This window comes from Platichthys flesus, chromosome 23 (genome assembly GCF_949316205.1).
Source record: "Platichthys flesus chromosome 23, fPlaFle2.1, whole genome shotgun sequence".
NCBI classification, from domain to species: domain Eukaryota; kingdom Metazoa; phylum Chordata; class Actinopteri; order Pleuronectiformes; family Pleuronectidae; genus Platichthys; species Platichthys flesus.
In genome coordinates, this window is record NC_084967.1 from 6,084,849 (window position 1) to 6,111,764 (window position 26,916).

General features: G+C 42.3%; 5 protein-coding genes across 13 annotated transcripts in view; 3 read left to right on the forward strand and 2 right to left on the reverse strand.

Annotated features, from left to right (window-relative positions):
* The first annotated feature begins 518 nt into the window (after positions 1 to 518).
* Positions 519 to 8,355, forward strand: slc5a8 (solute carrier family 5 member 8). The gene is made up of 17 exons (XM_062382407.1): positions 519 to 899; positions 1,545 to 1,664; positions 2,023 to 2,088; positions 2,206 to 2,257; positions 2,655 to 2,722; positions 2,896 to 2,934; positions 3,164 to 3,279; positions 4,295 to 4,435; positions 4,638 to 4,767; positions 5,495 to 5,583; positions 5,778 to 5,887; positions 5,964 to 6,031; positions 6,163 to 6,249; positions 6,419 to 6,633; positions 6,931 to 7,034; positions 7,968 to 8,056; positions 8,147 to 8,355. The coding sequence occupies exons 1-17, from the start codon at positions 666 to 668 to the stop codon at positions 8,264 to 8,266; spliced, it is 1,848 nt and encodes a 615-aa protein (XP_062238391.1). The 5' UTR covers positions 519 to 665; the 3' UTR covers positions 8,267 to 8,355.
* Positions 8,356 to 8,937: 582 nt separating this feature from the next.
* On the forward strand, positions 8,938 to 15,103 carry LOC133948575 (sodium-coupled monocarboxylate transporter 1-like). 3 transcript variants are annotated; one of them, XM_062382404.1, is made up of 18 exons: positions 8,940 to 9,009; positions 9,096 to 9,333; positions 9,602 to 9,721; positions 9,981 to 10,046; positions 10,172 to 10,223; positions 10,341 to 10,408; positions 10,731 to 10,769; positions 10,993 to 11,108; positions 11,293 to 11,433; positions 11,681 to 11,810; positions 12,204 to 12,292; positions 12,403 to 12,512; positions 12,648 to 12,715; positions 12,832 to 12,918; positions 13,263 to 13,480; positions 14,358 to 14,458; positions 14,544 to 14,632; positions 14,720 to 15,103. In XM_062382404.1, the coding sequence occupies exons 2-18, from the start codon at positions 9,100 to 9,102 to the stop codon at positions 14,837 to 14,839; spliced, it is 1,848 nt and encodes a 615-aa protein (XP_062238388.1). In that variant the 5' UTR covers positions 8,940 to 9,009; positions 9,096 to 9,099; the 3' UTR covers positions 14,840 to 15,103. The 3 variants fall into 3 exon arrangements, with proteins under 3 accessions (XP_062238390.1, XP_062238389.1, XP_062238388.1); XM_062382406.1 differs by lacking the exon at positions 12,832 to 12,918 and having other exon boundaries at positions 8,938 to 9,333; XM_062382405.1 differs by lacking the exon at positions 12,204 to 12,292 and having other exon boundaries at positions 8,939 to 9,333; positions 12,392 to 12,512.
* Positions 15,104 to 15,544: 441 nt separating this feature from the next.
* lyrm5a (LYR motif containing 5a) lies at positions 15,545 to 17,299 on the reverse strand. The gene is made up of 3 exons (XM_062382408.1): positions 17,199 to 17,299; positions 16,954 to 17,029; positions 15,545 to 16,329 (listed from the first exon to the last, which is right to left on the reverse strand). Exons 2-3 carry the CDS (start codon positions 16,996 to 16,998, stop codon positions 16,117 to 16,119), a joined length of 258 nt encoding a protein of 85 aa, XP_062238392.1. The 5' UTR covers positions 16,999 to 17,029; positions 17,199 to 17,299; the 3' UTR covers positions 15,545 to 16,116.
* A 94-nt stretch (positions 17,300 to 17,393) lies between these two features.
* Positions 17,394 to 22,750, forward strand: dnai7 (dynein axonemal intermediate chain 7). The gene is made up of 15 exons (XM_062382403.1): positions 17,394 to 17,932; positions 18,226 to 18,314; positions 18,531 to 18,635; positions 18,793 to 18,930; positions 19,480 to 19,614; positions 19,754 to 19,857; positions 19,964 to 20,122; positions 20,209 to 20,368; positions 20,452 to 20,542; positions 20,648 to 20,817; positions 20,900 to 21,059; positions 21,141 to 21,355; positions 21,436 to 21,591; positions 21,891 to 22,004; positions 22,429 to 22,750. The coding sequence occupies exons 1-15, from the start codon at positions 17,830 to 17,832 to the stop codon at positions 22,702 to 22,704; spliced, it is 2,175 nt and encodes a 724-aa protein (XP_062238387.1). The 5' UTR covers positions 17,394 to 17,829; the 3' UTR covers positions 22,705 to 22,750.
* A 222-nt stretch (positions 22,751 to 22,972) lies between these two features.
* The window catches only part of lrmp (lymphoid-restricted membrane protein), a 31,802-nt gene continuing 27,858 nt past the window's right edge, over positions 22,973 to 26,916 (reverse strand). For 4 of the 7 annotated variants that reach the window (XM_062383008.1, XM_062383010.1, XM_062383011.1 and 1 more), the window contains 3 exons: positions 25,596 to 25,733; positions 24,213 to 24,367; positions 22,973 to 24,055 (listed from right to left, as the gene is read on the reverse strand). In XM_062383008.1, coding sequence (XP_062238992.1) covers positions 23,913 to 24,055; positions 24,213 to 24,367; positions 25,596 to 25,733 — 436 coding nt within the window. In that variant the 3' untranslated portion in view covers positions 22,973 to 23,912. Of the gene's footprint in view, positions 24,056 to 24,212; positions 24,368 to 24,904; positions 24,932 to 25,595; positions 25,734 to 26,916 lie in introns of all 7 variants that reach the window. The other 3 variants (XM_062383014.1, XM_062383013.1, XM_062383012.1) reach the window with 2 other exon arrangements.

Sequence of the window (26,916 nt, forward strand, 5' to 3'; positions counted from 1 at the left end):
AACTAATCCAGTTTCACAGCTTCCCAGACCTCATATTACCTAGAATTTCTTCATTTGAATACATGTTGGGTTAGTGTGAAAGTGAATTTAAAGTGTGGTTCAAAGGAGCTTCACTGTACACATGAAAGATGGGGACTTAAACATGCATAAAACAGCTGAATAGAAATGGTTTAAGAGTTTACTTAGTGAGAGCTGATATCACTGAAGGCCTTTAGATAGAAGCTCACTGGCCATGCGGAAAAACCTTCTGTTCTCTAGACATGTTGCGTATTAACAAAGTCTTATTCCTTGTAAAGTATTGTATTTTTATGAAATGTGGGCATGTGTGTATGTGTATGTGTGTGTGTGTGTGTGTGTCTGTGTGTGTGTGTATGTGAAGACCTGATGATAGCTTTTGTCCTGTGGTTTGGTGAAAAATTCAATCTCTTGGCTTGTTGACATCACATGTACCTGGATTGCTCTCGCTCCGGCTCTCTCTCTGTCTCTCTCTCTTTCCCTCTCTCTCTCTCTCTCACACACACACACTCAAAACGCTTTGGTTCAGCATTGAGTTTGAAGGGGATGTGTCAGGAATCCACAGAGGACCTTCTGTTCCTGAGGGCAGACCACAGTTTGAATAACTTTCTGAGCAGTTTTATTTCCAGTTGTGTCTGACTTCTCCCAAAATGTCCAGGGACTCTTTGGTAACTGGCTCGTTTGTGGTAGCAGACTATGTGGTCTTTGCCCTCATGCTGCTGCTGTCCGCTGCTGTCGGGGTCTACTATGCCTGGACGGACAGGGACCAGGGAACCTCCGGGGACTTCCTAATGGGGGGCCGCAGACTGACGGCCGTGCCTGTGTCCCTGTCCCTGACTGCCAGCTTCATGTCAGCCATCACGGTGCTGTCAAATCCAGCCGAGGTAAGGTTACAGCAGATTCCCAAGAGACAAGTGCAAACTCTGTCTCTCCCGAGAAGTCATCTTGTGTCTGCTTGAGGAGGACACATTAATTTGATGTGAGAAAAACTTTGTTGAGATACATCACTGTCTGTCCCACTGTCATGTCCAAATGAATTAAAGACATGACGGTAGGGTCAATGAGAAACTTGAGCTATATGCAAGGTTATTCACTGTGGGTTTGTAGAAGGGCTCATATGTACATGTCTAAATAATTGAAAACATTTTTGGAAAACATATTGCAAATCGTGGAAATATAACAAAATCCCCAAAAATATTATTATATTCTTTCTTCAGTCGTTTTTAACTGACTGACAACAATGAGCTGTATCAGCCTGATGTCAGAGAATAGAATTCTTCTTATAAAATCGTGCAGGACATGCTCACTGAACACAAACAATGGGTATTTCATTGCCCCAGTGGTTACAGAAGGTGGGTGGATACATCTGAACTTAATGTGGCTCTATGGTGTTTGCGTGCGTCTCCACAATTGAAATTGACATGCTCTTACAATTGTTTTACACCAATAAATATATCCTGCAGTCCTCCTTTGATATCTGCCTAAGACCATAGAAAACATTGTTCATTTATATTACCCCATGTCCTTAGGTGTACCGCTATGGAGCCAGCATTGGATTTTATGGTCTCTCCTATATTATGACTATGGCAGTCACATCTGAGGTCTTTCTTCCCGTCTTCTACCGGCTCGCTGTCACCAGTACATATGAGGTGAGTGATCTTTGGTTTATCATATTCAGGTCAGTGGCATAAAGAATGTTGTAAATACCAGAGAAGCAGGTATTTAACTATAGTGTCACTCTGCCTATACAAGTTTTTAAGAGACATCGAAATACCTAAAAGCATGTCGGAATGTAATCTGAAGTAGATATCGCCATGCTTGAAGTATGCTGAGACTGAGCGTGTGTGTGTTTGTGTGCTTGTGTGTGTCTTTTTAATGAAGTAAGTTTTACAGTTTGCAACCAAAGAGTGGAACTTAATAACTGTCCTGACTCACACGGACCACAGCTCCGATACTAATCCATTTATACTGTCGGTTCTTCTCTGTCTGCGTCATGTCCCTGCCAAGTATCTGGAGCTGCGTTTCAACAGAGCCACCCGTCTGCTGGGAACTGGGCTCTTCATTGTGCAGACGGTGAGTGAGAAACCAGTCAGCACATAATCACAGGCCTCTGACCTTCAGTGAGTCAAACCACAAATCTGCTACCTGAGGGTCATCTGTGTTGGAATCATGTTTCTTACTGTGTCACAGATTCTCTACACTGGAATCGTCATTTATGCCCCAGCCCTTGCCTTGAATCACGGTATGTGTGTTCCAGTCCACGCTGGTCAGGCCAACGTCACGTACCCACATGAGGGCACTTAGAGCTGCCTGGCTTTGTTCGCTCCAGTGGTCACTGTCTGACATGCTCCTTCTGCGCTATAGACCCTGTCAGCTTTAACTTCATGTAAAAGCGCAGTACTTATTTCTATCTGTGCAATTCAATGTCTAGACTGAAAGCATTTCTGTTACACTGTATATATGTGTGTACGTTCTATGCATTATTTATATTTTCCACTTTTATATTGCCTGTTAACTTATTTATTGCTTTTCCTTAATTTTCATATTTACCTTCCTCACCAAATGTCCCTGTAGATGGACTATTAAAGGATTATCTTATCTTATCTTGTCTATTCTTATCTTATCCTATCTCTCTGCAGTAACTGGGATGCATCTGTGGGGTGCTGTCATCTCCACAGGGGTTGTGTGTACCTTTTACTGCACAATGGTATGTAACACAACCTGCTCACCTGAGTTTTTAGTTGTGCCAATAACCTAAATGGAGTAAAAGTGCATTTATTTGTTTGGCAAGTATTGACGTTTGTTTGTTTTCTCTAGATATTTGATTCTTTGAGTTTCTGAATTGTTTATTCGACCTGTTTGTGTTTCATGTTGTTACAGGGTGGTCTGAAGGCGGTGGTGTGGACTGATGTCTTTCAGGTAGGCTCCTGGATGAAAATAATAAGATTACTAGTGGTTGGTGTGGTAAGACTGGTTCTACACGTTCAGATAAGTTTCATATAAAGACAATACTGTACACAAGGGACACCCCAGTACATATTAGCCATTTTCCATGCATCACACCTAATATACTATCCATGTTTAATGGCATTAGAATCAGTACTGGTACAAAAAGCAACTCTGACAGTATGTAAATGTTCCCCATCAGCTTGGCGTCATGGTCGCAGGCTTCCTGGCTGTTATCATCAGGTGTGTTGTTTTGCAAGGGGGAGTCTTCAACATCATTTCAGATTCAGAACGCGGAGGGAGACTCGATCTTTGGGAGTGAGTACGATCAATCCAATTATTAGCTTTCTGTTACACAATGGAGAGACGGTGAACTCAACAGAGCATGTGCAGGAGCAATACTGTCATCAGAATATACTTTAAATGGGTGTATTATACTATATATATGATGTTATGTTATACTAGGGTCCTCATGAGAATAAACGTGAACTCTAATCCAGGGTTATTTCTCTAAACCCCACAACAAACATGTAGTCTACAAAATAAAACATTTAAACCCTTTGTGTTGTCTGTCTCTCTCGACTGAACATTGTAATCCTAAACTGTCAGAGGCTTGATTTTATTTGATATATATATATATATCTTATACTTATATTATACTCAGGACTGTTCCATTTTATCATTAAATGTTCTCCAGATGCATCCAAGCAATAAACAATAGACTGTAAGATTAGTTGTTCATTGCAGTAATCATGTGATCGTCTTCAGGTTGGTACAGTCTGAAAATATAATGTCACCCTGTTAATTGTCTGTCCAGGTGGTTATTGATCCCTGGTTACTCGAACTACACTGATTAAAAGGTCATACTAAATGGAAAATCAAATCACGTTTTATTTGTTTAGTGCTTTCAAGAAACTCAAAGATAATTTACTAAAGACAAAAACCTAATGGCCTGGTCCCCGTAGCATGTCAACAAAATTTAAAAATCATTCATCATTATTCATGAGAAAAGAGAGTGTCTGAAAATTTAGAGGTTTAACAATGTTTTAACCAATAATGCTATAAACACGAAAACATCAAGTTTGAGAATATGCTTCTAAGTTGTTCTGGTACAGTATTTGTCAGTTGAGCTTTGAAATGAAATGACACAGCACAACTCTTTGTTCCTTGAACCTACCACTTCATCCAAGGACAATATACCCTGGTCATGTAAGGCCTGGCTGTTTCACTAGGTTCTTTGAAGGCATATATTTCTTTGGGTGGTGTCAACAACTAAAAAATGTATAACTCAGGTTGGTACATAAAAATAAAGCCTCTGTCTCGATCCCGCCAGCTTTGACACAAACCCTCTGAGAAGACACACTTTTTGGACCATAACGATTGGCGGGACGTTTGTGTGGGTCAGTATCTATGGGATCAACCAGGCCCAGGTTCAGAGATACATCTCCTGTAAGAGCATCACTCATGCCAGAGTGTGAGTATTGTAGTTCTGGTTATATGATGATATGGAACATGTCTTATCTGTGCTTTCAAATGAAAGTAGCCCTGTAACGTTAAGTGCTGCTGCAACCCACTTGAATTAGCTGGGGTATTAGTCCCTTTATCATACAACAGAAAACCATTTTCCTTTTTTTTTGTTCAAGTGTTTCACTATATGCATTTCCTCTCATATCTAGATCTCTGTACCTCAACCTGTTAGGCCTCTTGTCCATCTTGCTCTGCTCAGTGTTTGCAGGGATGTGCCTCTACTCCGTCTATAAGAGCTGCGACCCATGGTCAGCTGGTCTGGTTTCTGCTACTGATCAGGTACAGTATGATGGAGAGAGGTAAAGCAGAGACTCAGCTACGATCAAATCAAAACGACAACTCAGGAAGAAGGCAAAAATGTTTGTACAAGCGTTGCCTTATTGCTGACATCATTCCTTATTATCCAAATAACATAATTTTACAATCCATTCTTATTAGTAGCGTTTAATGTGAACCTGTCAAATGGTACTATTTTTTCATTTGCAACTTGCATTTCCACCTCTCACAAGCGCCCAAACCCCAAACTGCTCAACCATTACAGACGTTTTTATGATTAACGTGCACACATCATTTATATGGCGATCCAACCTGATCCCCTCGTTTTTATGCAGACAATAAAGAGGTTCCAAGCTGTCGTTTACACGCTGTGAACCCATCAATACAATGTAGTTTGTTTACAGCATCACATCTTGGTAACCTGGATCCTACAGATAACCTACATCAGAGTTTATTATTATTATTTTGATGGGCATTTAATACGACTGAGATAATAAAGAAAGAGTAGGTAAAGGACATTCTGTACAAGGTCCAGCCAGGAGTTGATCCAAGGACTCACTGCTCTAAGGGAAATGCCCATGTGGCCTATACAGTACGCCTTAACCATTCAACATCAGGTTTATGATTAATAGATAGTAATGGATTAATAGAGTAATATGATATCTATTGTAGACATAGAGGTATTGTGAGTTTCCTCCTGATGGTGTGTGATCCGCTGTCTCCTCTGCAGCTGATGCCATATTTGGTGATGGACATCTTGGGAGACTATCCTGGCCTTCCTGGACTATTTGTTGCAGCAGCGTATAGTGGATCGTTAAGGTTAACACAGCACTTCACATTAAAGTGAATTTACTCAACAGACAACTCACAAACCAAAGTGTGTCAACTACTATTATATTAATAGTCAGCTGATGTTTAGTGCTATGAAATGGGAATACAGAGACAGAAAGTTGTATTTTTGTACGTGTGTATATATCAATTAAATGGCATGTGATTTTTGACATCACTCCCAGCACAGTGTCTTCCAGCATCAATGCACTGGCCGCAGTGACAGTGGAGGACCTGATCAAACCGTACACTAACATGTCTGAGAAACAATTGGCCCGCACCTCTAAAGGACTAAGTGAGTGGATTGGCCAAAACATTTCACCTGAATGAGTTGAGTGGTCATTCAGTGTTGAAACCTCTCATGTTTGCAGGTCTTGTATACGGGGCTTTGTGCATTGGAATGGCTGGACTGGCTTCACTGATGGGAGAGGTCTTACAGGTAGAGTCTAACTATTCTCATACACACACATATGGACGGATGCATGTACATTAAATATTCAATACAAACAGTTCTCCCTTTGGTTTAGGAATCAGCCCTTCAATTTAAATGATATGTGCCTTTTCATACAGGCAGCCGTCAGTATATTTGGGATCATCGGAGGTCCTTTACTTGGCCTGTTCACACTGGGTATCCTCTGTCCATTTGCCAATTCCAAAGTAAGCTATCATTTCATACTGGGATAGATTATGTTATTAATAATTTACCCTTGTAGCATTTAATTACTTCACAAATCACTTGCTGAAACCTCTCTGTATCATAAATCAAATTCAAATGAAATGCATATAAAAAAAAAAAAATAATTACAGTGATTAAAATCTGTTCCAGGGAGCTTTGTCAGGTGTTGTGGCTGGGCTGGTCATCTCCCTGTGGGTGGGCATCGGAGCTCAGATATACCCTCCCACTCCTGACCTGACCCGACCGCTGCCACTGACCACTGAGGGCTGTAACCTCACCACCACAGGCAGCCTGAACTGGAACTCCACGGCTCTGCTAACACAGCCAAACTCCACCACAGCCCCGGCACACACCCTCTACAGCAGGTGAAGTGTCTAACAAGCTGTAGTTGTAGTTAGAAGAACATATAAACAAATGTGTCCAAGGTGAAAGACATTAGAAATCAGCTTTAGCCTTTTTCTTGGAACTGATATTTACATTATTTGACTTTATTACAATTATTCCTGAATCAGCTTGTATTGTTTATTTAAATCCATCTTAGACAGTAAATTCATAGGGAGAAATTAAAATAATGTTTCCATCACATTTTTTTCTTCATCGCCAAGATTATGCTCCTTGCACAGTTTATCTCAACATGTACTTTTTTCTCCCACCACCCCCAGGCCTGCACTGGCAGATAACTGGTACTCTCTGTCCTACATGTACTTCAGCCCTATTGGAACCATAGTTGCAATTAGTGTGGGGCTGATAGTCAGCTTGTTCACAGGTAAATAACATTTTGTTAAATCATATCTCTTTTACTGACCCTCTATAAAAAGTTAACGTTACTTAAAAAAATGTAGGAAAACTGTGAGTTAGTCTTGAGTTATGTTTACTTTATTTACAATTGTTAATTTCACCTAAAACTTGTATTAACTTAATTTATTCCAACTTAAAAATGGCAAGTGAAATGAACTTGTTCTTTTAGATTAAGGGAAACTAGTGTCATGGGATTTTTTTTAGTAAAATCAAGGACAAAGTCATACAGCTGTCTTTTGGTAAGTTTAATTCTACATCTGCAGATGGACTCAAAGTACAAACATCAGAAGGACATTATACAAAGAGCAAAGAAAACCCTCAGCGCTGTGTTCTTATAGCTCATAGCCCCCTCCCAGTATAGCTAAAGAGAAGTTACTCATCAGCTTCTCTGATGATTCATTCAGTGGGGGACTTCCTTGCTTCATCACTGGCCCAGACCCCTGGAGTGACCTCTGGGGTGAAATCCCAACACCAGAGGTCTCAGACACCATCACGTTTAAGGCTCTTCAGGTCATAAAAGCAAAGTCCCTGGAGGGATAATCTTAAACCTAACATTAACTCACAGCTGACCTTCTAGATAAACACATTTGTTTGTCCCATCCTATACATACATGTCTGTTCTTCAATTAAACATTACCCAAATGCAGAAATATCCATCACACTAGTTTGTCTGATTTAACTGGATAGTCAAATTAATCTCATCTAGAAATATTCAGATTCAGGCAAATAGTTTCAGAATGACTTTCATCATCTTCACAAATGTCGCCTGGAACTAAAACACCTATAGAAAGTATGGCTGATTATGTACTGCATGAAAAGTTTTAGATCAGGTATATGCAAAACAAGTAACAGCGTATTTACCTTTGACAATGTGTTGATGAGTTGTTAATGTGCATTTCAGGAGGCTGGGGCCTGAAGGTGGAGTCAAGACTTACATTAATGAAAGAGGACACAACTCTTTATCACCTGATCAGGTGTTTCAAAGACAGAGTAAGTACTGCAGCAGTGAACCATCATCGAAGGCTCCGGACTCTAGGAGCTGCAGGTTGACTTCTGCTTTTGTGCTCTTCCCTCTTTCAGCTTATGAGACGAACAGGACGACTTGACCTCACAACGGATTGCGACAAAAAAATTGGCAACACAAATCCTGCTTTCTGTGACGTTGAGCTGGACCGGACAAAAAGCAGCACTCCCTCATGAGATGAACATTTTATTTGCGATATTATTCTTGATTCCATCAATTCTTGATTTTTTTAATTAAACAAATTTCAATCAATCAATTTCAAAAAGGTGTGTGACTCTGTGATTGGTTACAATACAATTATAATACATTGTACAATACAACATTTATCTCTGGGCACTTTGCTGTGTAAAGGGCTCAAACATAATTAAATAAATGAAGTCCTGAAGTCCTGTTTGTGTGAGCTTTTACACAGTCCAAAGGTCTGACGTTGGCAGTATATTCGAATGTCTGTTTATTTACACAGTTTATCGTTAGCCCTGTGATTAGCTGATGACCTCACTTAAAATAATTTTAAATAACAAATAGATTTAAGGTCTTTTTTATAATATATCTGAAGCTGTGTTTACAGATGTGAGGCCGGATCCGAACCATTATTTGAAAGTAAGCAGCATCAACTGACATTGACTCCCCTGGTAAAATATGAATTATGACAACTGCACTGATGCCATGATACTGATAATGACATTGACACTTTGTAAAATACTGAACTAGAATATTGCCAGTACAGATTTTTTTCTCACGTCTATGCAATGTTATATCTGGAGTTAATTATTACCTTAAGTGTGGGAGTGTGCGTGTGTGTATGTGTGTGTGTGTGTGTTTGTGTGTGTGTGTGTGTGTGTGTCTGTGTGTATGTGCATGTGTGTGGTACAACCCGGGCTAACCTGTGACATGGGAGGATTTCCATTTAATCACCTTGGTCTGTCTGAGTTCAAAGCTGTTGAACTGAACAGTCTGAATAATCTTCTTAGCAGTAACATTTTTAGTTTTTGCTCTGACCTCCAGCAAAATGTCCGGGCACTCTGTGGCCGCCGGCTCCCTGGTGGCAGCCGACTATTTGGTGTTTGCTCTTCTGCTGGTGGTGTCGGCTGCCATCGGGATCTTCTACGCCTGGGTCAGCAGGGGCCAACAGAACTCCAGGGACTTCTTAACCGGGGGCCGGCGACTGACAGCCCTGCCCGTCTCCATGTCTCTGACGGCCAGCTTCATGTCATCCACCACACTGCTGGCCAACCCAGTTGAGGTAAGTTGGCAGTAGATACATTTTTGTACTTGCAAAAATGAAAAGACACTGAGGTAGGTAACCCACCAGAAAACTACAGGAAACTCAAGGATAAGTTTCTGACTCTGGAAAAAATTATATTACACCAAAATCCTGGATATTTTCAATTTTGCTAACATTTTTATTGCATTTGCCTGTCATCGTTCTTTATTCCTCTTTGTTTCGTTGACTTTGTGTTTTACAACTTTGATGGTAAACTTGACTAACGCAGAAGATCTCTGGCTTGAAGGTTTACACCTTTGGAGCCATTTTTGCGTTATTCTCTCTCTCCTATATACTCTCCATTGTGATCACATCGGAAGTCTTTCTCCCAGTCTTCTACAGACTGTCTATCACCAGTACTTATGAGGTGAGTACGCTTTGTCATGTGTTTTGTGTACTTACCGTCATGAGTTGTTCCTGTGCGTTGGCTATTTTACAGTCCAACACAAGCAGAAATAAAGTATTTACCAGTTAGAAATTAGTCCAACTGTTTCTAGACAATGAAATGTCATAAACCTCAACAAGGTCTATGCGAGACTCCGGATTTCACACAACATGCCCGTCTGAAATTAACTGGTACATAAATAGACGATTATTAACAGCAGTGTATGTCCGCCCCTGCCAAGTATCTGGAGCTGCGTTTCAACAGAGCAACCCGGCTGCTGGGAACCGCGTTATTCATGGTTCAGACCGTGAGTAACACAACAAGTCAACACATCATCCCTGGGGTGGAACCTCTGAGGGGGACACCTCATGTTTACATCCGAAGCTTCTTAATAATGTCGGTATTATCCCCCTCTTTCTCTCTCTGTCACAGATCCTCTACACAGGCATAATCATTTATGGCCCAGCATTAGCTTTGAGCCAAGGTATTCCCCCCCCCCCCCCCCCCCAAAAAAAAAAAACATGTACACGTAACTTGAAGTCGCTTTGTTTAGTGTGACTGACTGTTGTGTCCTTCAACTGCCATCTCTGTCTCTCTCCAGTCACTCATTTGGATCTGTGGGGTGGAATTATTTCAACAGGAGTTGTGTGTACTTTTTACTGCACATTGGTAAATACATAGATAAACCACTTCAATGAGTTCTTGTTAAATCAAATCAACCCATTGCTCATTTACAGCTTTTTAGCGATGAAGAAGGAAAAGTCTCATCTTTCTTTCAGGGTTTGACCAATATTGGCCTATTTATGTATTAGACATTAAACGCAAATTGGAAAAATAACATACTGAAAACAAATCTAAACGTTACAATTGCCAATCACACACACATACATATTAATACCTGATTGGTTGATGTGCTTAACAATTATTATGGATATCTGGATTTCAGTGGATTTACTCAGACAACATCTTTCTGTGGTCTACATTGTAACAGGGTGGACTGAAGGCGGTGGTGTGGACTGATGTATTTCAGGTAAGCTTCCAGAAAGAGTAGATTCCTGGACGCTCCACAGTGACGCTAATGCACTTCACACGGATGTTTTTTCCAGAGAAAGAGAAAAAAGAAACGCAGTACTGAAAACATCATTACAAGTCAGCCAAATAACAAACAAATCGACAATCAAATTGGTATAATTAGATCACAAATTATGTCCAGAATTAGATTTAAATAAATATATATTTTTCTTCTCTTCTAGGTTGGAATAATGATAGCAGGATATCTTTCTGTTATTATCAAGTGTATGATCTTAAAAGGAGGAGTCGCCGCGGTCATCTCAGATTCACAACAAGGAGGGAGAATCAACATTTGGGAGTGAGTATGAACAGCTATTGGATTTTCAATGGAAGGACAGCAATTTGACTCAAAGCTTTCATTAGAACTTTGAGAAATCAACGCTTTTTGGGGACTAGCAAGTCCCACATTTTGTGACACTTCACTTCAGTTATCTTCAGGTTTCTAGTAAATTGGAAATCACCCTCTCACTGTGTCTCACCAGCTTTGACTTAAACCCACTGAGGAGACACACTTTTTGGACCCTCACGTTTGGAGGGGGGGCTGCCTGGACCGCAGTCAATGGGATAAACCAAGCCCAGGTTCAGAGATACATCTCCTGCAAGAGCATCACCCACGCCAGAGTGTGAGTCACACTTTACAGAGGACACTGGATTCATATAAAATAATACTGTTACTCCCCATTAAAGGTGAAACAAAACTCAATTTTCAAGGTCCGTCTTTATCTCAGGTAACATAAAAAAGATAACTTTTTTGATGAATACAACCATCATCAGCATAAAGTGCACCACATAGTTGATGTTTATGTCGCTTGCTGTCCTTTATATGCTTTCTTCATGAATTCCACCCCATGTGATTCTTTCCTATCCCAGAGCTCTGTACATCAACCTGATAGGTTTGTGTTTCTTCCTGGCGTGCTCAGTGCTGGCAGGAATGTGCCTCTACTCATTCTATAAGAACTGTGACCCATGGAGCGCTGGACTGGTCTCTAATCCTGATCAGGTACACACACACACACACACACACACACACACACACACACACACACACACACACACACACACACACACACACACACACACACACACACACATATTTACACGACAGAAAATAAAGTAGAACCTAAACTGTTTTCAGACCTGACCTCCCCAGAGTTGGTTCCAAACACGAGTCCTGAGTTTGTCTTTTCACCTCTGTGAGCTATATTGTAAATGTATGGCACACTTTAATTCTTAGTTGTATTCTCACATGGACGCTTATTTTCTGGAGAGTTCACATGGAGGCTGCCAGGAAAAATCAGGGACATTTTCAGTGCATGTCTGCTTGCAGCTCTGAAAGCAGTGGAGTGGCAACTAGAGGCTTCCACCAATTCCTCTTGTCATCCCATCTCTACAGCTGATGGCTTATTTGGTGATGGACATCTTCACAGCTTTTCCTGGTCTTCCAGGACTATTTTTCGCAGCAGTATATAGTGGCTCTTTAAGGTTTATAAGCATCATTATATATATAGTCTGACTCTTAAATCCCACTTAAGCATTAATTATCACATAAGGGTTCCTGCCTTATTCAGATTCTGTTCTCATGTCTACCCCAGCACAGTGTCTTCCAGCATCAACGCGCTGGCTACAGTGACAATAGAGGACCTGGTCAAGCCGTACACGAACATGTCTGAGAAACATCTGACCTGGCTGTCCAAAGGAATGAGTAAGTGGATTGTCCTGGTTGACAATATGCTGAACGTCTGCTGAGCTATTTTTCCGTTGAGCCCCGGTGGCCGTCTTATTCTTTAACTCTTGTAATTTAATTGTGGAGGATCGACTGACACAAAGTTGTCCGCAGGTGTATTCTATGGAGTTCTGTGCATGGCCATGGCTGGACTGGCTTCACTCATGGGCGGGATTATGCAGGTAAAGTGTATCTGTTAACGCACACCTGACACTTGCTGGACATCACAAATAATGTCATGAATTATTACAATAAACAACAGGATAGCTGAACTGTAGAAGTGTGTATCTTGAAACAGACAACCGTCACCATCACTGGTGTCCTCGGCGGTCCCTTACTTGGCCTGTTCATGTTGGGTATCTTCTGCCCATTCGCCAATTCCAAAGTAAGTACTTTTTAATTGTAACATCTGCATTTTTCAGCATGATTCTGTTATTATTAAATTAATTAATAAATCACATGAATAATGTTATTTTCTCTTACTTTACTTCTACTGTCGTCTGCTGCTCATTTGGGGATTGAGTAGAACAATGATATGTAAGAGTCACATCTTAGCACCTAGGAAGCTATAAGGAGAAAAGATTTGGTAATTTAAAGTGCATGTTAAGCTGTTGCTCACTCGCCAACATCTTTATAAATCCTGCATGGATGCGTGACAATTAATGTCTTGTTTTCATTTGATCACCCGAGGGGGGGCTTCCTAATTGTATATCCTGTTTTGTCCTGTAGGGAGGTCTGTCAGGTCTGATGATTGGGTTGCTCGTGGCCGTGGGTGTGTGCATCGGTGCCCTGATATTCCCCTCTCCTCCTTACATGACCCGACCTCTGCCACTGACCACGGAGGGTTGTAACTTCACCACTCAAGGCAACTCCAACTGGACCTCCGCTATTCTGCCAGCAGGGCCAAGCACCATCACTTCTGCCCCAGGGCACATCACTGATGATATGTAAGAATGTAACCAGCGCTGACTGAATGGTGAAAATATACAGCACTGTGTGAAACCAGATGTAATGAGTTGGTTGGCTGGTTTCCCCACAACAAATACGGACAATGTTAATAGAGGAATACTCATTTGAGGTCAAACAGTTTGTATGTAATTGATAATGATGTCACAGGTCAAAACATATATAAGCCTGACTCTCTGGCACAGATATTCATGCTCCCCAGAATATTACACTAATTTTGCCTGTAATGCCAGAGAAATGTAATATTTTCACTTATACTTAGAGATATCTGAACATCTACGAAACATTTCAAGAAAAACATTTTGAACAGACATTCAAGGTCCCTTGAGGATAAATCTTAATGGCTTCCTGGAGCTCTTAACTTACCCTCCAGTGCCCCCATGAGGCTGATACGCAAAGTGAAATATCTCAACAGCTATTGGATGATTGCCGTGAAATGTGGTTAAGCTCACATTCCCACAAGGATACACAATAATCACTTTGACAGACTTTTCTTAAAAAATCCCATCAACCTCAGCTTACAGTTTAGTGATGCTTACCACTTAAATGTTAATAAGAGGACACATCAGGTTCATCATAGCAACAATAAACAATGAAAAGAAATAGAACAGCAAAATTTTTGTGTAATCTATTCAGGGATCCATTAGCAGAATGTAAAAGCATTCAGAAGACCTAGATGCACCATAAGAGGTTGAGAAACTCGTATTTAACTGTTGAAAGTATTCCATTACTAACCTAACCCTGAATGAATCCCTGTTATTATCTAGTGAATCTCTCCTGGGGGCTGAAACTGTTCAAAAATACTTATGAATGGAAATGTATGAGCAATAATTCACTGCTGTTTTCTCCCATCACTAGACTGTCGGCAGATAACTGGCTCCCTCCTTCCTACCTTTACTTCTCTCTCATGGGAACTGTAACAGCGTTCACTGTGGGACTGTTCATCAGCCTCGTAACTGGTAAGCAAATTTATCCCGTTGGCCCTGTTTAAGTTAAATGGGTTTTGCTGTGATCACCCTCTGGTGTTCACAATGCGCATTTCAGGAGGCCGGAAGCAGAGGGTGGAATCCAGGCTGATGATAATGAAAGAAGACACGACTCTCTATCACATGTTCAGGTTTTTCAGAGGCAGAGTAAGTTCTGCATCAGGAAAACAATATCAAAAGACCGTTAGAGTCACAACATCTACTGACTGCTTGTATGCGCTCTTTCCTTTTTAGGTCATGAGAAAAACAGGAAATCTGGACCTGACGAAGAACAGAGAGGAGAAAACTGGCAACACAAATCCTGCTTTCAATCACACTGAGATGGACTCAAAGAAAAGGACCATTATCTCATGAAAGACATCAAACTATCTTTGCATCTGCACATATTCTTAAAACTTCAAATGAATTATAGTCATGTTCTAGCCTAATACAACAAATGCCATCAACGCCATGTAAACTACAGCAATATTTTCTCCGTTATTTATAACAACCCAAATTGTACATGTGTACAGTGTTTCTGTTTTCAATATTGTCATATTCATGGCATTGAAGCATGTATGTACAAATATACAATAACAAATGGAACAGAAATTACAGCTCTGATTTTGCACTCCAGAAGTGTGTTTTCTTTTTCCCTGAAGTGTCTTAACACCGTGTCACATTCTAGATCATGAATGTGCGTGTTAAAAGTCACGTGAGCAGCAGAACAGTGTCTACTCTTGTCTTGTTCACTTCAGGAATGTACAAACACACACATTCTGATTGGTGGGAGAGTTCAGTTTCCAAGTACATTGTCAGTGCTGATGGATATACAGTCAATTTTGTAAAAAGGTTCATCTTAAGTTTTGGTTTGACTTTCACCCAAATGTTCAGGGGCCCCCCTGAGGCTGGCTCCAGTGGAGTATGTGGTGTTTGCTCTCTTACTGATGGACACCACAATGCCCAGGTGAACACAGGCGAGAGAAGCTCCAGGGAGTCTCTTTCTAAAGGCCACACTGTGACAGCTCTGCCCACCTCCCTGTCCCTCTGCTATAAATTCATACAAGGAACAAAACTGAGTTGAATTATTGAAGAAAACTGCGGCAATTTATTAACATTCAACAAGACAGAGGCCGTCACTATTTTTCAAAAATCTGTACATTTCTGAAAAATAGTACCTAGATACATTCTTCAAGAAATTTGACCATGTATTTACATATATATACACTCAAGTACAATATACAATTAATACCTTGGCTTTAACGGTTTCTTACAGACCAGGTGGATGTCTGTGTAGAACTTAATAAGAATAATTATAATACAAAGGGACGTTTAGATAGATAATGACATTTTTGACCCGTTGAAATGTTGAGTTAACATAGACTCGGACAGTGGACAATCAACAAACGGTGACATCATTATAAAACACAATAATTGAGTTTTAAATATCGGCATTAAGGTGCAATTTGTGTACAAAGACACAAAGCCTGTTCTGTAACAGCTTCATTATCATAACCAGCTGGCACTTTTCCCTTATTTCCTACTTTTCCCTTATGAGGAAAGTATGAGGGTAACTCTAACAAGTTTGTTGTCTGTTCCCGGAGCCTGCATTTCATTTCAGAGAGAAAATACGAAGCTGTAGATGTGTGTAATTATTTTTCCGGGTAATAATACCTCTTCTTTATGGCTCGGTACTTCCTGAGGAAATACATTGCCTCCAGTTCCTTGATGACAAAATCGCCCCTGGCCACCAGTTTTTTGATCTGCTCGGGATCTGTCACGTCTTTGTTCTTCATGAAGGCGGACTTCAGGCGCTCCCTGAAATACGCAGCTCCCTTGGGGTACTCTCTGCCAAGGTACAGCAGCTTTAAAAGGGGGGACGACAAACTCATGGTTACACATCATCAACGACATACACAGAATATACAGTATTCATCCAAAATGCAGCACAGAGCGGCACAGTAAGGGATTCCTCCCTCGGGTGTTAGGGCTGTTAAGTCGTATTTCACCTTGTCAGCACATTACATCTTAATTTGTAATAACTGATCTTCTGTTGTATATATACTTACATATATTTGTTGTACATATTGTGTTATAACTGTCTTATTTTTGCTGCTTTACACATACTGTACTTTTTTTTACAATCTATTTTACGTACTCCTGTCCTTTTTTTGTGAACTTGAACTGAAGAAATACCTGTAATGTCATTTAAAGATAAGATGAGATAATCTTTGTTACAGCAGCAACAGAGGGAAGTGAAAGTAAAAATGTGAAGAGTGTATTTTTTGTGTGTACGTCCTTTGTGAGTGTCGAGACTGACACATCTTATATGTCCAGGAGAGAGATCAGGCACCCCTACTGTAGAGCAAGACCATTACTAGTTGTTGTATTCCTATTCTTATCTGCTAGAGACTTGAACATGACCCCAATGCCAGGGATCACTTACTGTACAGACAACCCACGAGTGTTTGCGTCACGGGCTGACTCACATTTTTGTACAGCTTGAACACCTCACCCTTCAGAGGGTTGGCCATGACAGAGCTGGGGGGGGGGGGTCTCACCCTCCTGAAACAAGAGGGAGATACAGATATCAGATCAGAACAGCAGCGGACGTGAGTGGACAAAGCCAGTCAACACAATTAGCTCAGCTAGCCAGTTAGCTTGCCGGTCAGCGTTCACCACATTCCCAAACGACTCTGCACACGACCGTATAAAAGAGTGTGATCATATTTACACGTGTTGTGTTTGCGGGCTGGTCTCACTGGGGGGGGGGTCAAGTCTCACTGCGACTTGAACGGAGACACGTCTCCTCCTCCTCCTCTGTGTCCTTCCTTTCTGCTCAGGCGGGTGGACAGCTCCGTCGTAAGTCGTTTCGTTGTGTCGCAAATAAAAACACCACACGGCGCATGCGCGTGAGTGCATGTTTCTATGGTTACCCGGGACAGTTTGGGCTTCAGGATGGTGAGTTGTTTCAGCGTTTATTAACAACAATATAAATATAAAGGAACAATTCAAAGGATTCATTAAGACAATAATTCCTCGTTAGCTTGCTCGAATGTCACCGTAATGGTTATAGATTCCTTTGATGTCTCAGAATGTTGCAACAGTGAATGGTTTATTCGATCTGAAGAGAAACCAGATTGTTTATGACCGTTTTACAATTTAGGTTTGTTTAAACTCCAGGGTTGAATGTTGATTAGAGATAATAGTTACAAGAATAGAATATAAGGCTAAAGATAAATTATTATTTTTATTAACAGTTAGCCACCAGGTCAGTTGGCAAGAAGTGCTTTTAATTTGAAGGGTTAAGTAGTTATTAACTAAATACATACCAGTGAGCTGTCCCTGTTTAACACTCATTCAAAATGGCACCTAAAAATCCGAAGTCTTCCAAAAAGGCCTCCAAACAGTCCAAGGGAAAGAAGACGAAGAAGCAGAAGGAGGAGGAGAGGAGGCTGCAAGAAGAAGGTAAACATCTGTCAGAGATCTGTCCCCATGAATCCTAACTGGGGCAAAGCTATTTTAACCATCTCTGTTGTAGATTTCTGTTGTTAAGCAGTTTGTACTTTATATTATTATCATCATCAATAATAATAATAAAATAATTGTGTCTATTTTCTGCTCTTGTTCCATAGTTTTATTCTTGCTTCTGCTAAACGAAGCACTTTCTTGCAGTTATTATTATTTTATGATTATTATAATGATTAATCAAGTTTAGGATATGTGTTGAGTCACCACCTGATGTGCTTTTGCTTTTACAGAGGAAGCCCGGATAGAGGCAGAGGAAGAGGAACAGAAAAGGCTGGTCATAGAGAAAGAGGAGCAGGAGCTGGAGAGGCTAGAATTAAGAGTCAGTCATGTTCACTTACTGTGATTTACACTGAACTGCCGATTATCTGATTATTTTCTCTTCTGAGGGCAAATTATGTTTGAAAGACAAAAACAACCCCTGTAAATAATGTGGACAGTAGACAAATCCTCAAGGAAACACACAGGAGAGGTTCACTTTTGTCAGGAGTGGACAAACTTTCGGTTCTGGTGTTTAAGGACGTCTGTCTGTTTACAGGACAGAGAGCACAGAGAGTTGGAGCTGAATGAATTGCGCCATCTACTGGAGCAGAATCATTCTGCAGTAACTAAATGGAGAGCTGATGTTGCAGAGAAAGCCAAGGTGTGTGTTTGTGTCTGTGTGTGTGTGTTATTTAATGGGAGGGAGATATCTGACGCATGTATTTGTTGTATATTGTAAACGAAGCAGCAATGATTACAATACAATATAATACAATTCTTATTTTGATAAATACTCTCATGTATTTCTTTGTGACCAGTGGGAGCGGTACATGTGTTGTGATGGCACCCCTGACCCAGAAGTGCAGCAGGATGTCAACACCTATATAAGCTTATGGAGAGAGGACCCGGAGGTCAACATCAAGCCCGTGCTCGAGCAATGTAACAACGCTCTACAGGTTTGTATTTTATATTTAAATGTGTATTTGTTGTGCGATTACTTTATTAGACAATTCTCAGAAATAGAAGGGTCGACATTTATGGACACATTGTACCTTGTAGTGAAAACAAGCAGATGTCAGGCAGCAATGCCAATAACATAAGACAAACATTATTTATCACATGCCACGGAATTCACCTTTTACAGCGGTAAATAGTCAGAAGAACAGAAGAATATTTAAAAATATAAATGAGTATAAAATAGGCAATAAGATCAATTTGAGTAAAACTACTGAAAATATGTACATAATATAGAACTTAACTAAAGTGTTTAATATTATGGAAATTGGCTTCCATAAGTGCAGTGAAAGGATGATTGCACAAAGATGTAAACTGTTTTGTACATTGTATTTAGGCTATATTGAAATTGAAGTATATTTACACAAGCATATACAAATAAGTATATGGGCAGGTATGGTTGAGAATATGAATATGGACCGATGCCAAAATAAATATTTCTAATTCTATGGTTACAAAATCTGAGAGCAAATACATTTTGTTCCTCACAGCTGCTCGAGGAGCTGGAAGCTCTGCTCAGAGAAGCTACAGATCCAAAAGAGTGCCAGGTATACGAGGAGGCCGTCATCAGTCTGCAGGAGTTAATCCACTCCAAACTTCACCTCAGCACTGAGGAGATCCTCAAGGTAGGACAACTATAAACGCACAGGTGCTCCCACACTGACTACAGTGTAAGGAAGAGGTTCATAAACATCAGTGGTTTACGTGTAGGGTTTGCCTGATATGAAGCAATATTACAAACCCGGTGTGTCTCCTTGGTTACAGACGGCCAATGAGAACACGGACACTGAAACGGGCAACATGCAGACTGTGGTGAGAGGCGACCACACCACGCTGTGCCTGTGGGCCAACCTCAAGAGAAATCCAAGGTTTGTGCGTGGAAGAAAAGACGTCAAATATATTGATAACGTACGATTAAGGTTTGCAGCTGAAATATCCAGTATCTTTCACTCCATGCCAAACTGGTTCACGCAGGTTTAAAGGATTAAACTTTGAAGAGGTCGGCCTCCGCTTCGAGCTTCCCAAACAGTTGACTATGAGCGACATCGCTGTACGGATTCTCCACACACACTACGACCACCTGTCCTTTCTTCCCAGGATGGCTCATCGGAAAATACACGCACCAAGCAACAGGTCTGATATAACTGCCAATTCTATCATCACAAAGGGTTTATATTACTGTAATAAAAATAATTAATTTCTTTTCTTTCTCCGTTTAGTCCCGAATCTCTAGAAGTGGTTGACGAGGCCCCAGCAGACACTGATCTACCTGAGCAGGAGGAGACAAAGGACGAGGAGGAGGTGAAGGATGACGATGACACACAACAGCTGACAGCAGACGAGGAGGTGCAGTCCATCCAAGGGCTGGAAGGGAGGAAGGTAAAAACAAAAGAAGAAAGGACAGGGATGTTTTTCTACATTCAATGGGATGTTTTCATTCGTACTGTGCATGTGTCTCTCAGAGTGAAGACAGTCCAGAGACGAGCAAGAGCAGTCGCGAGTCAGCAGAAGGCAGTGGGAGTCAGATACAGACACAGATGGAGGCGCTCAGTGGTAAGAAGCCCAGTATAACACTCCCCAAATGTATTTTAATGCCGATGATGGTTGTTTACGCTGAAATTCAATTTTTTTGGTATGATTCTGTTTTTGTTCTCTCAGTTGAGGGAGAATTTGACTCTCCCTCAGAGCTGCTCCCGATGGTGGACAGCAGCGAACCTGTCCTGGTGGTGGACTTGATGGAGTACACACCTCTGGGCGGGGTCTTCTACTATGACGTGTTCCGCATCCCACCACAAGCCCATCGTGTCAATGGCTGGGAAATTAGACAGGTGAATAGAAGTGTTTGCTTTCACCAGACCCCGCTCTGTGGACCCCCAGGTTTCCATTTCTCTCATTCCACATCCTCCACAGAAGCTGCACACAGGGCTGCAGGTGTTTCCGTACCCACCGGAGACGTTCAACTCGGATGAAAACCAGGCCCTGACCTGCCCCCCTGTCGGAATGTCTGTGAAGTTGCCCGATCGCGTTGTGTTCTTGGAAACTCCGCAAGTGGCTCGCTGGGATGCTGCAGGTGAGACAGACAGGAGCACACACTGTGCAATCCTCATAACCCTTCAGGTGTTTGAAAACCATTTGAATGTCTCTCACCCAGATAAGCAGTGGAGGATGGACGGTATCTCTGATGTGTCTTACGAGGAGGAAGAGGCGAAGATCTCCTTCAAGATGGACTCCTTCCAGGCTTTTGTGCTGATGCAGGAAACCTACGCCAACTTCCCCTTCCTGAGCTGGGACCTCAGTCCACTGGGAAAAGATGCCGCTACTTTCACGGTCAACGGAGCGCTCATCGAAATAAACATCTGGATCCAGGTAGCAGGCAGGGGAGCTCTGGACGCACTTAAACGTTTCTACTACTGTATTTCAACAATTTCCGTTCCTTTACATGACAGGGGGACCAGTGTAGTTTGCAGTCAGAGGTCAAAGGCCTCCCTCACCTCCAAGGAAAGTGGATGAGCAGCCCCGACCTGCAGAGAGCGATGATCAACGCGGGGATCAACATCTTCGTGAATGAACACACTGACAAATACGTCAGCAGCTGTGGAAAGGTTAGCATCTTCTTCCAGTTGGCAGAATAAAAGAACCTGAGCGAGAGCCTATGAATTGACAAAGCACATATAATTCAATCTGAGTGGGATTTGAAAATCTGTACAAAACGTCATGGCAGTCCATCCGACTGTTGAGCGGATTCCTTAAAAGTATCTGGTGGTTGCGCTAGATGCACAGTGAGGGGATCACTGAAGTCATTAGAATCCATCCTCTGGGGACCAGGAATGTCAATATCAAAGAAGCCGTGTCAACCAAAGTCATGTTCTGACCAACTGATACAATTCTCTCCCCTCTTCAGAACCCACTCACAGAACATGCTGCCTACGAACAGATGGCCCTCTTTGCCTCTGCCTGCACCTTCTCATGGAGCAAGTGGAACGCCAAGTGTGATGCCGAGCATCTGGTCATGCAGGTATTCCTGCGCACACATGGACACAGCTCATTTAGTTTCACATTTAAGCCCAGTTTCCCTCTCCCTGTGAAACGCCTGATTCCCCCTGTACGCATGGGGTCACATGCTCAGGTCCGTTCCAAACACTGAGACGATAATAAGGTGTTGTTAATTCAGAGACACAGACTGCGACGCCACCAGGGTGCCCTCAACACATACCGATTTGACATTTACAACCATCAAAGTTAAGTAGGGAAAAGATATATAATCTCTTCAGAATGAGGAAGTACCACACAGAGGGGAAAAATGGCACATTTCTCACTAAAATACACTGAGGCTCTTATCCATGGTGAAGTGGCTAGACCTGAAATGATAACACCAAACAGCCATTCTTTCAATTCCTGCTCTTTTCTCAAGTTTCTTCCCTTTCCTTCTTCTCTGGCAGGCACGCGAGCACCCCTGCCCCGCCACTCAGCCCACGGACCCACAGTGTCTCTACCTGCTGGGCGCTCAGAGGACTCGGAAGCTGGCAATCACAGAGGGGAGCGAGGAGTTCTCTTCAAACCACGACCCCAGCCGGGACTTTCACTCCACCTTCCTCCACATGCTCCAGGACGACATGAGCACCGACGGCATCGCCAGGACCAGAGAGTCCAGTTATCTGTTCGTGGATACGGTGCGGAGCCTGCTGTGTGCCACCAGACCCTTGATGTTTTCTTAAACATGTGTGAGATTAACTTGTGTTTAAATGATTCAATAAATTATTGCACGCCTGAATTCATGCCTCCTATTGTAGATCTCCATCCATCCGTCATTTATACTGCATATCCTCTGAGGGCATGCAGAGATGAACATTCACTTTCCCACCTAAAGTCAGAGTTTCCAATTAACCTTATCCCAATCTGCATGTGTTTGGACAGCGAGAGACCCCCCCCCCCCCATCACACACACACACAAACAGGGACAAACATGCAAACTCCACAAAGAAAAGCAATTGTAGAATTGGCTACTTTATTTGTGCAAAGTTTCACGCATCTTCTTTGGACCATACAAAAGTGTACGAAGTTGAAAACGGTGACCACCACAGCAAGAACGTAAGAGGAAATAAAAAAAACAAAACCTTTGGTGTTAAGGACAAAGCAGAATCATAACTTAACAAAAAATAAAACATATTCACATTTCCCCACTCAGAACTAACAAACTCATAAATATAGATTTCAAAAACACATAAAAAAAACACTTACAAGTTTTATTACCAGTGTCTGTAGACTTAAAAGAATACAAATGAAAGGAATGAAATATGTTTAATTTAAAAAGGCTGGCAGACTTATGTGCTGTCAAGTGCATGAAATGTGTTTTAAAAAAGCCAACTGGCACAATGTAAGCCATCGTCCATGATGTTTGTCAATGGAAAACTGCACTGCTGCCCTTTCTGTGACTTAATGCATCAGTGCTAAGGTTCTGATTAAGCTGTGACGTGATTGGTCAGTGTTGCGTCGGCTCTGATGACGGATCAAGCCTGATTGGATTTAAGTGTTGGGTCCACTGTTGCCAGCAGCACTCATAGTTAAACTGCATCATGATGTGTTTGAGATATTAAGGAGCTCGCGGTTCAAGACACCACGTGTATCTGCTCCCTCTCTCAAAACACGGACACACACATTCACACACACAGACTAACTAGTTTAGCAAACGTGATGTGACGTATAAAATCCTCCACAGGGTTAACTTTCCCCTGAGGGCTAGCCAGTGCAGTCAAAATAAAAAGAGTCTTGGTTTTAGAAAATGCCAGGCACCGATAAACATCCAGGAGGCCTCGGCTCAGGAGTGGTGCACTGTCCTTTCTTCTTCACCGCCCACCAGTGCCCAGGCAAATCTCTGCTGAAGGCTAATGGGCGATATAGCACCATCCAGCTCGGGTCTCGGGGGCTAGACGGGGGGCTGCCCGTTGTGCCGGAGCCCTGCGTAGGGCCACAGCAGCTGCTGGATGGTCATCCAGGAGTCTCCGGTCCCCACGGGGGCAGCGTCTACCACCGGCTGCATCACCAGACTGGCCAGCAGTGCCAGGAGACCTGCAGGGAAGGACGAAGCAGAGGCGATGTTGACTTAAGAAAACAGCTATGCATTGATCTCGGTTTGTTTTAAACAATAGCTGTGTTGGAAAGTTTGGAGTTACCCATATCAAAGATAAGATTAAAAACAGCTACCACCAACAAATTGAGTACATACCTGCCAGAACCAACAATAAGGCCAACCAGAGCCAGAGCCCCCTGCCACCTCTGGCTACAGCTGCTGCCGCGGCTTCCCGGGAAGAGGTCAGGCTGTGGGACAGGGACTGGGTCACTCCTGGGTCTGTGGACGTTGGGCTGGAGGGAGGGCTCGGACTGGAAGAGCGCAGGGGAAGAGAGTTAGAGGTCGCCGCAGGATGGACAGACAATGAGCCACGGGAGATTGATGGAAAGGAATGGTATCAGATGAAGCAAGGGAGTGAATGAGTTACCAAGAATGACTCAGGAGTCAGTCATGGTAATTGAAGCAAGGAATGTCAGTGAGTGAATTAGCTGCCTTTGGATGCACACTGAATCTTTTTAACCGTCTCAAGCAGCGTTAAATATCCCAAACCATTCATATTATCTTCATCAGCGTAAAGAAAAAGCCGTCAGGAGAGCAGGTGAAGGAAGGTTAGGTGGAGATGAGCGATGACTGGTTAGGCAAAAGGCAGCAGATGATTTTGGCCAGGAATAAGTCAGTAGTAGGAGTGCTGCTTCAAAACACTTCACAGTCCTGATGAGGCAGTGCGAGGCTGCCACTGGCACTCCTACCTGAGAACAGGCCTCTTGCATGCATTTGTTGGTTTCTCTTTCTAAAAGACAGAATTCACAAGCACTTCCCACTTTGGGTTCTCTGTCCCACACACTTACAGCATGACAAACAGCTCATCCTGACTCCTGAGCAACGTTGAGGGAGAAAGAGAAGGAAAGGAGAGCTCAGATTGAGACAGGATCGGCTTGCACAAGATGCTCAGTTGCCCCAAATAAAATAAAAAACAATGATCCGAGTGCAGCGTTTCAAATTAAAGTGCACAAACATGTTAGTGAATGACAGAAGACAAAGCCCAGTAAAATGCGATGCTTTGCACCGTGCAAGTCAGAAAATGAGACCCATGCATGAAATCACAAAGCTTCTGATATCATTTTTGCTGATCCAGAGTCAGTTAGCAGCTGAAGGAGAGGATTCATTTCTGAACCTCACAGTGAAAATGCTCTGTAAACATGATTGAAAGCTGCCGAGGCCCTGGAGCAAAGAAGAAGCTGGTCCAGCGCAGACCTGTGTAATGAAATCCTTTCATCTCTTAGGAGGTTCCACATGCTCAGCACAACTATAACTACAGGATATGATACAAACACATCAGTGTAAGGTTTGATTGAGTAGTTGGCATGAGCGGTGACAGCTACAATGGCTCATCTAATGCCAAAAGTGACAATGGCAGTGTGCAGCTCCTGGAACCTCAGCTAAATGATGAACTCTTCCACTATGCACCAGGCCTCTTGTCTTTGCTGGCAGGAAGTGGTGCTGCATTAGGCTAGTTGTGGCTATTTTGGTTGGACTAACGTCTTGTTGGGCAGAATGAAGGAGGTGATTATGTTGCCCAGCTCACTGAGGCTGGACCTCCTCCTCTCTGCCACAGGCTCCTCCTTCTGCTGCTGCTGCTCGTCCTCCGACTGCCAGTCGGTGTTGTCGCAGGCCGTCCTGTGGGCACGCGTGGGTCAGGTGTTCACACAAACACACTGTTACAGTTGCACATTCAAGTACAAGCATGGATACACAACCAAACCCAACTCTGTATGTGCGCAAGCCATAAATATGCAGCGAACACAAACAAGACAAGATGCAGACACTGACATTTCAGCCGATTTAAAGCAACACTGTGTGACTTTTACTGAGAAACAGCGCCCTCTGTAGCCTCATGAGGTGACTAACAACAAGGCCTATAACTGTTGAGCAGGGCTCTGACTGTGTTGTCCCATTCACTGGTCTGAGACACAACTGGATGAAGGCTATCCCCCGTGATACCCGGCCTCCTGAATCAGAAAAGCTGCAGCTGTAACAAATACACCAAACTTTGTTTAGAATTCTTCATATTTTAAGTTTCCTCGTTGATTATTGGAGATAAACGTTGTTTATTTTAACAACTTTCAAGTCTTTTCTAACGATTTGGAATTCAGCATTACTCTTGAACTGGCTGGGCATGCTTCTGACCGGTTAAGCTTTGAATATCATCCAGTTTACACAGTAGTGATTGGGAATGGAGCTTCTGTATCGGGGCTTGATGTGTACCTCTTAGTTTAGTCCACATCCCATCGGACAAGATAGAAGAGACATGGTTTACGACCTTTACTGCAGCCAGCCACCAGGGGGCGATCAAGATGCTCTGGCTTAACTTTAAGGGAGCTGTCATTTTGTCCATCTTGGACACATCCAAGTCAGTGTACCATCAAACTAATGTAAGTTGCATAGTGGTTTAATCTTGAAATCTAGTGTTGCTTTAAATGCACCTACTGCACACAACGTGTTTTAAAGCCATCATGAACCCACGAAGCAAGTTCACGACCTTTCAGATATTTGGAAAACTTTAAAAGTGTTTCATTCATATAATCTAAGCTTCACACGTAGCTCAGCTCATCAAACAGGACAAAATCTGCTTCACAGTCCAAGCGTTTCAAGCATATGGAGCCATGACATATGGGAATGTAAAAACGGACTTAAGCTTTTGACAAGCACTTCACCACGCAGAGACGGACCAGATGCAATAAAGATGAGGGTTTGATGTCACCACTGATTTGTCTTTGATTCAAAGGACAACACTGCAGGTTTCTTTGTTTGCCCCCACATTATCTACTGCCGATATCCACACAGTCACATAGAATTTTGT

What these genes read in the sequence shown, in the direction of transcription:
- LOC133948575 (XM_062382404.1), top strand. Translation starts at nt 9,100, where the DNA reads ATGTCCGGGCACTCTGTGGCCGCCGGCTCCCTGGTGGCAGCCGACTAT. An exon ending in TGTGGACTGATGTATTTCAG is followed by an intron (nt 10,770 to 10,992) that starts GTAAGCTTCCAG and finishes CTTCTCTTCTAG; the next exon opens with GTTGGAATAATGATAGCAGG. An exon ending in GCCCATTCGCCAATTCCAAA is followed by an intron (nt 12,919 to 13,262) that starts GTAAGTACTTTT and finishes TTTGTCCTGTAG; the next exon opens with GGAGGTCTGTCAGGTCTGAT.
- dnai7 (XM_062382403.1), top strand. Translation starts at nt 17,830, where the DNA reads ATGGCACCTAAAAATCCGAAGTCTTCCAAAAAGGCCTCCAAACAGTCC. An exon ending in TGGAGAGGCTAGAATTAAGA is followed by an intron (nt 18,315 to 18,530) that starts GTCAGTCATGTT and finishes GTCTGTTTACAG; the next exon opens with GACAGAGAGCACAGAGAGTT. An exon ending in ACGTCAGCAGCTGTGGAAAG is followed by an intron (nt 21,592 to 21,890) that starts GTTAGCATCTTC and finishes TCCCCTCTTCAG; the next exon opens with AACCCACTCACAGAACATGC.
- slc5a8 (XM_062382407.1), top strand. Translation starts at nt 666, where the DNA reads ATGTCCAGGGACTCTTTGGTAACTGGCTCGTTTGTGGTAGCAGACTAT. An exon ending in TGATGGGAGAGGTCTTACAG is followed by an intron (nt 6,032 to 6,162) that starts GTAGAGTCTAAC and finishes CTTTTCATACAG; the next exon opens with GCAGCCGTCAGTATATTTGG. An exon ending in GTCCATTTGCCAATTCCAAA is followed by an intron (nt 6,250 to 6,418) that starts GTAAGCTATCAT and finishes AATCTGTTCCAG; the next exon opens with GGAGCTTTGTCAGGTGTTGT.
- lyrm5a (XM_062382408.1), bottom strand. Translation starts at nt 16,998, where the DNA reads ATGGCCAACCCTCTGAAGGGTGAGGTGTTCAAGCTGTACAAAAAT. An exon ending in TGTTCAAGCTGTACAAAAAT is followed by an intron (nt 16,330 to 16,953) that starts GTGAGTCAGCCC and finishes CCCCTTTTAAAG; the next exon opens with CTGCTGTACCTTGGCAGAGA.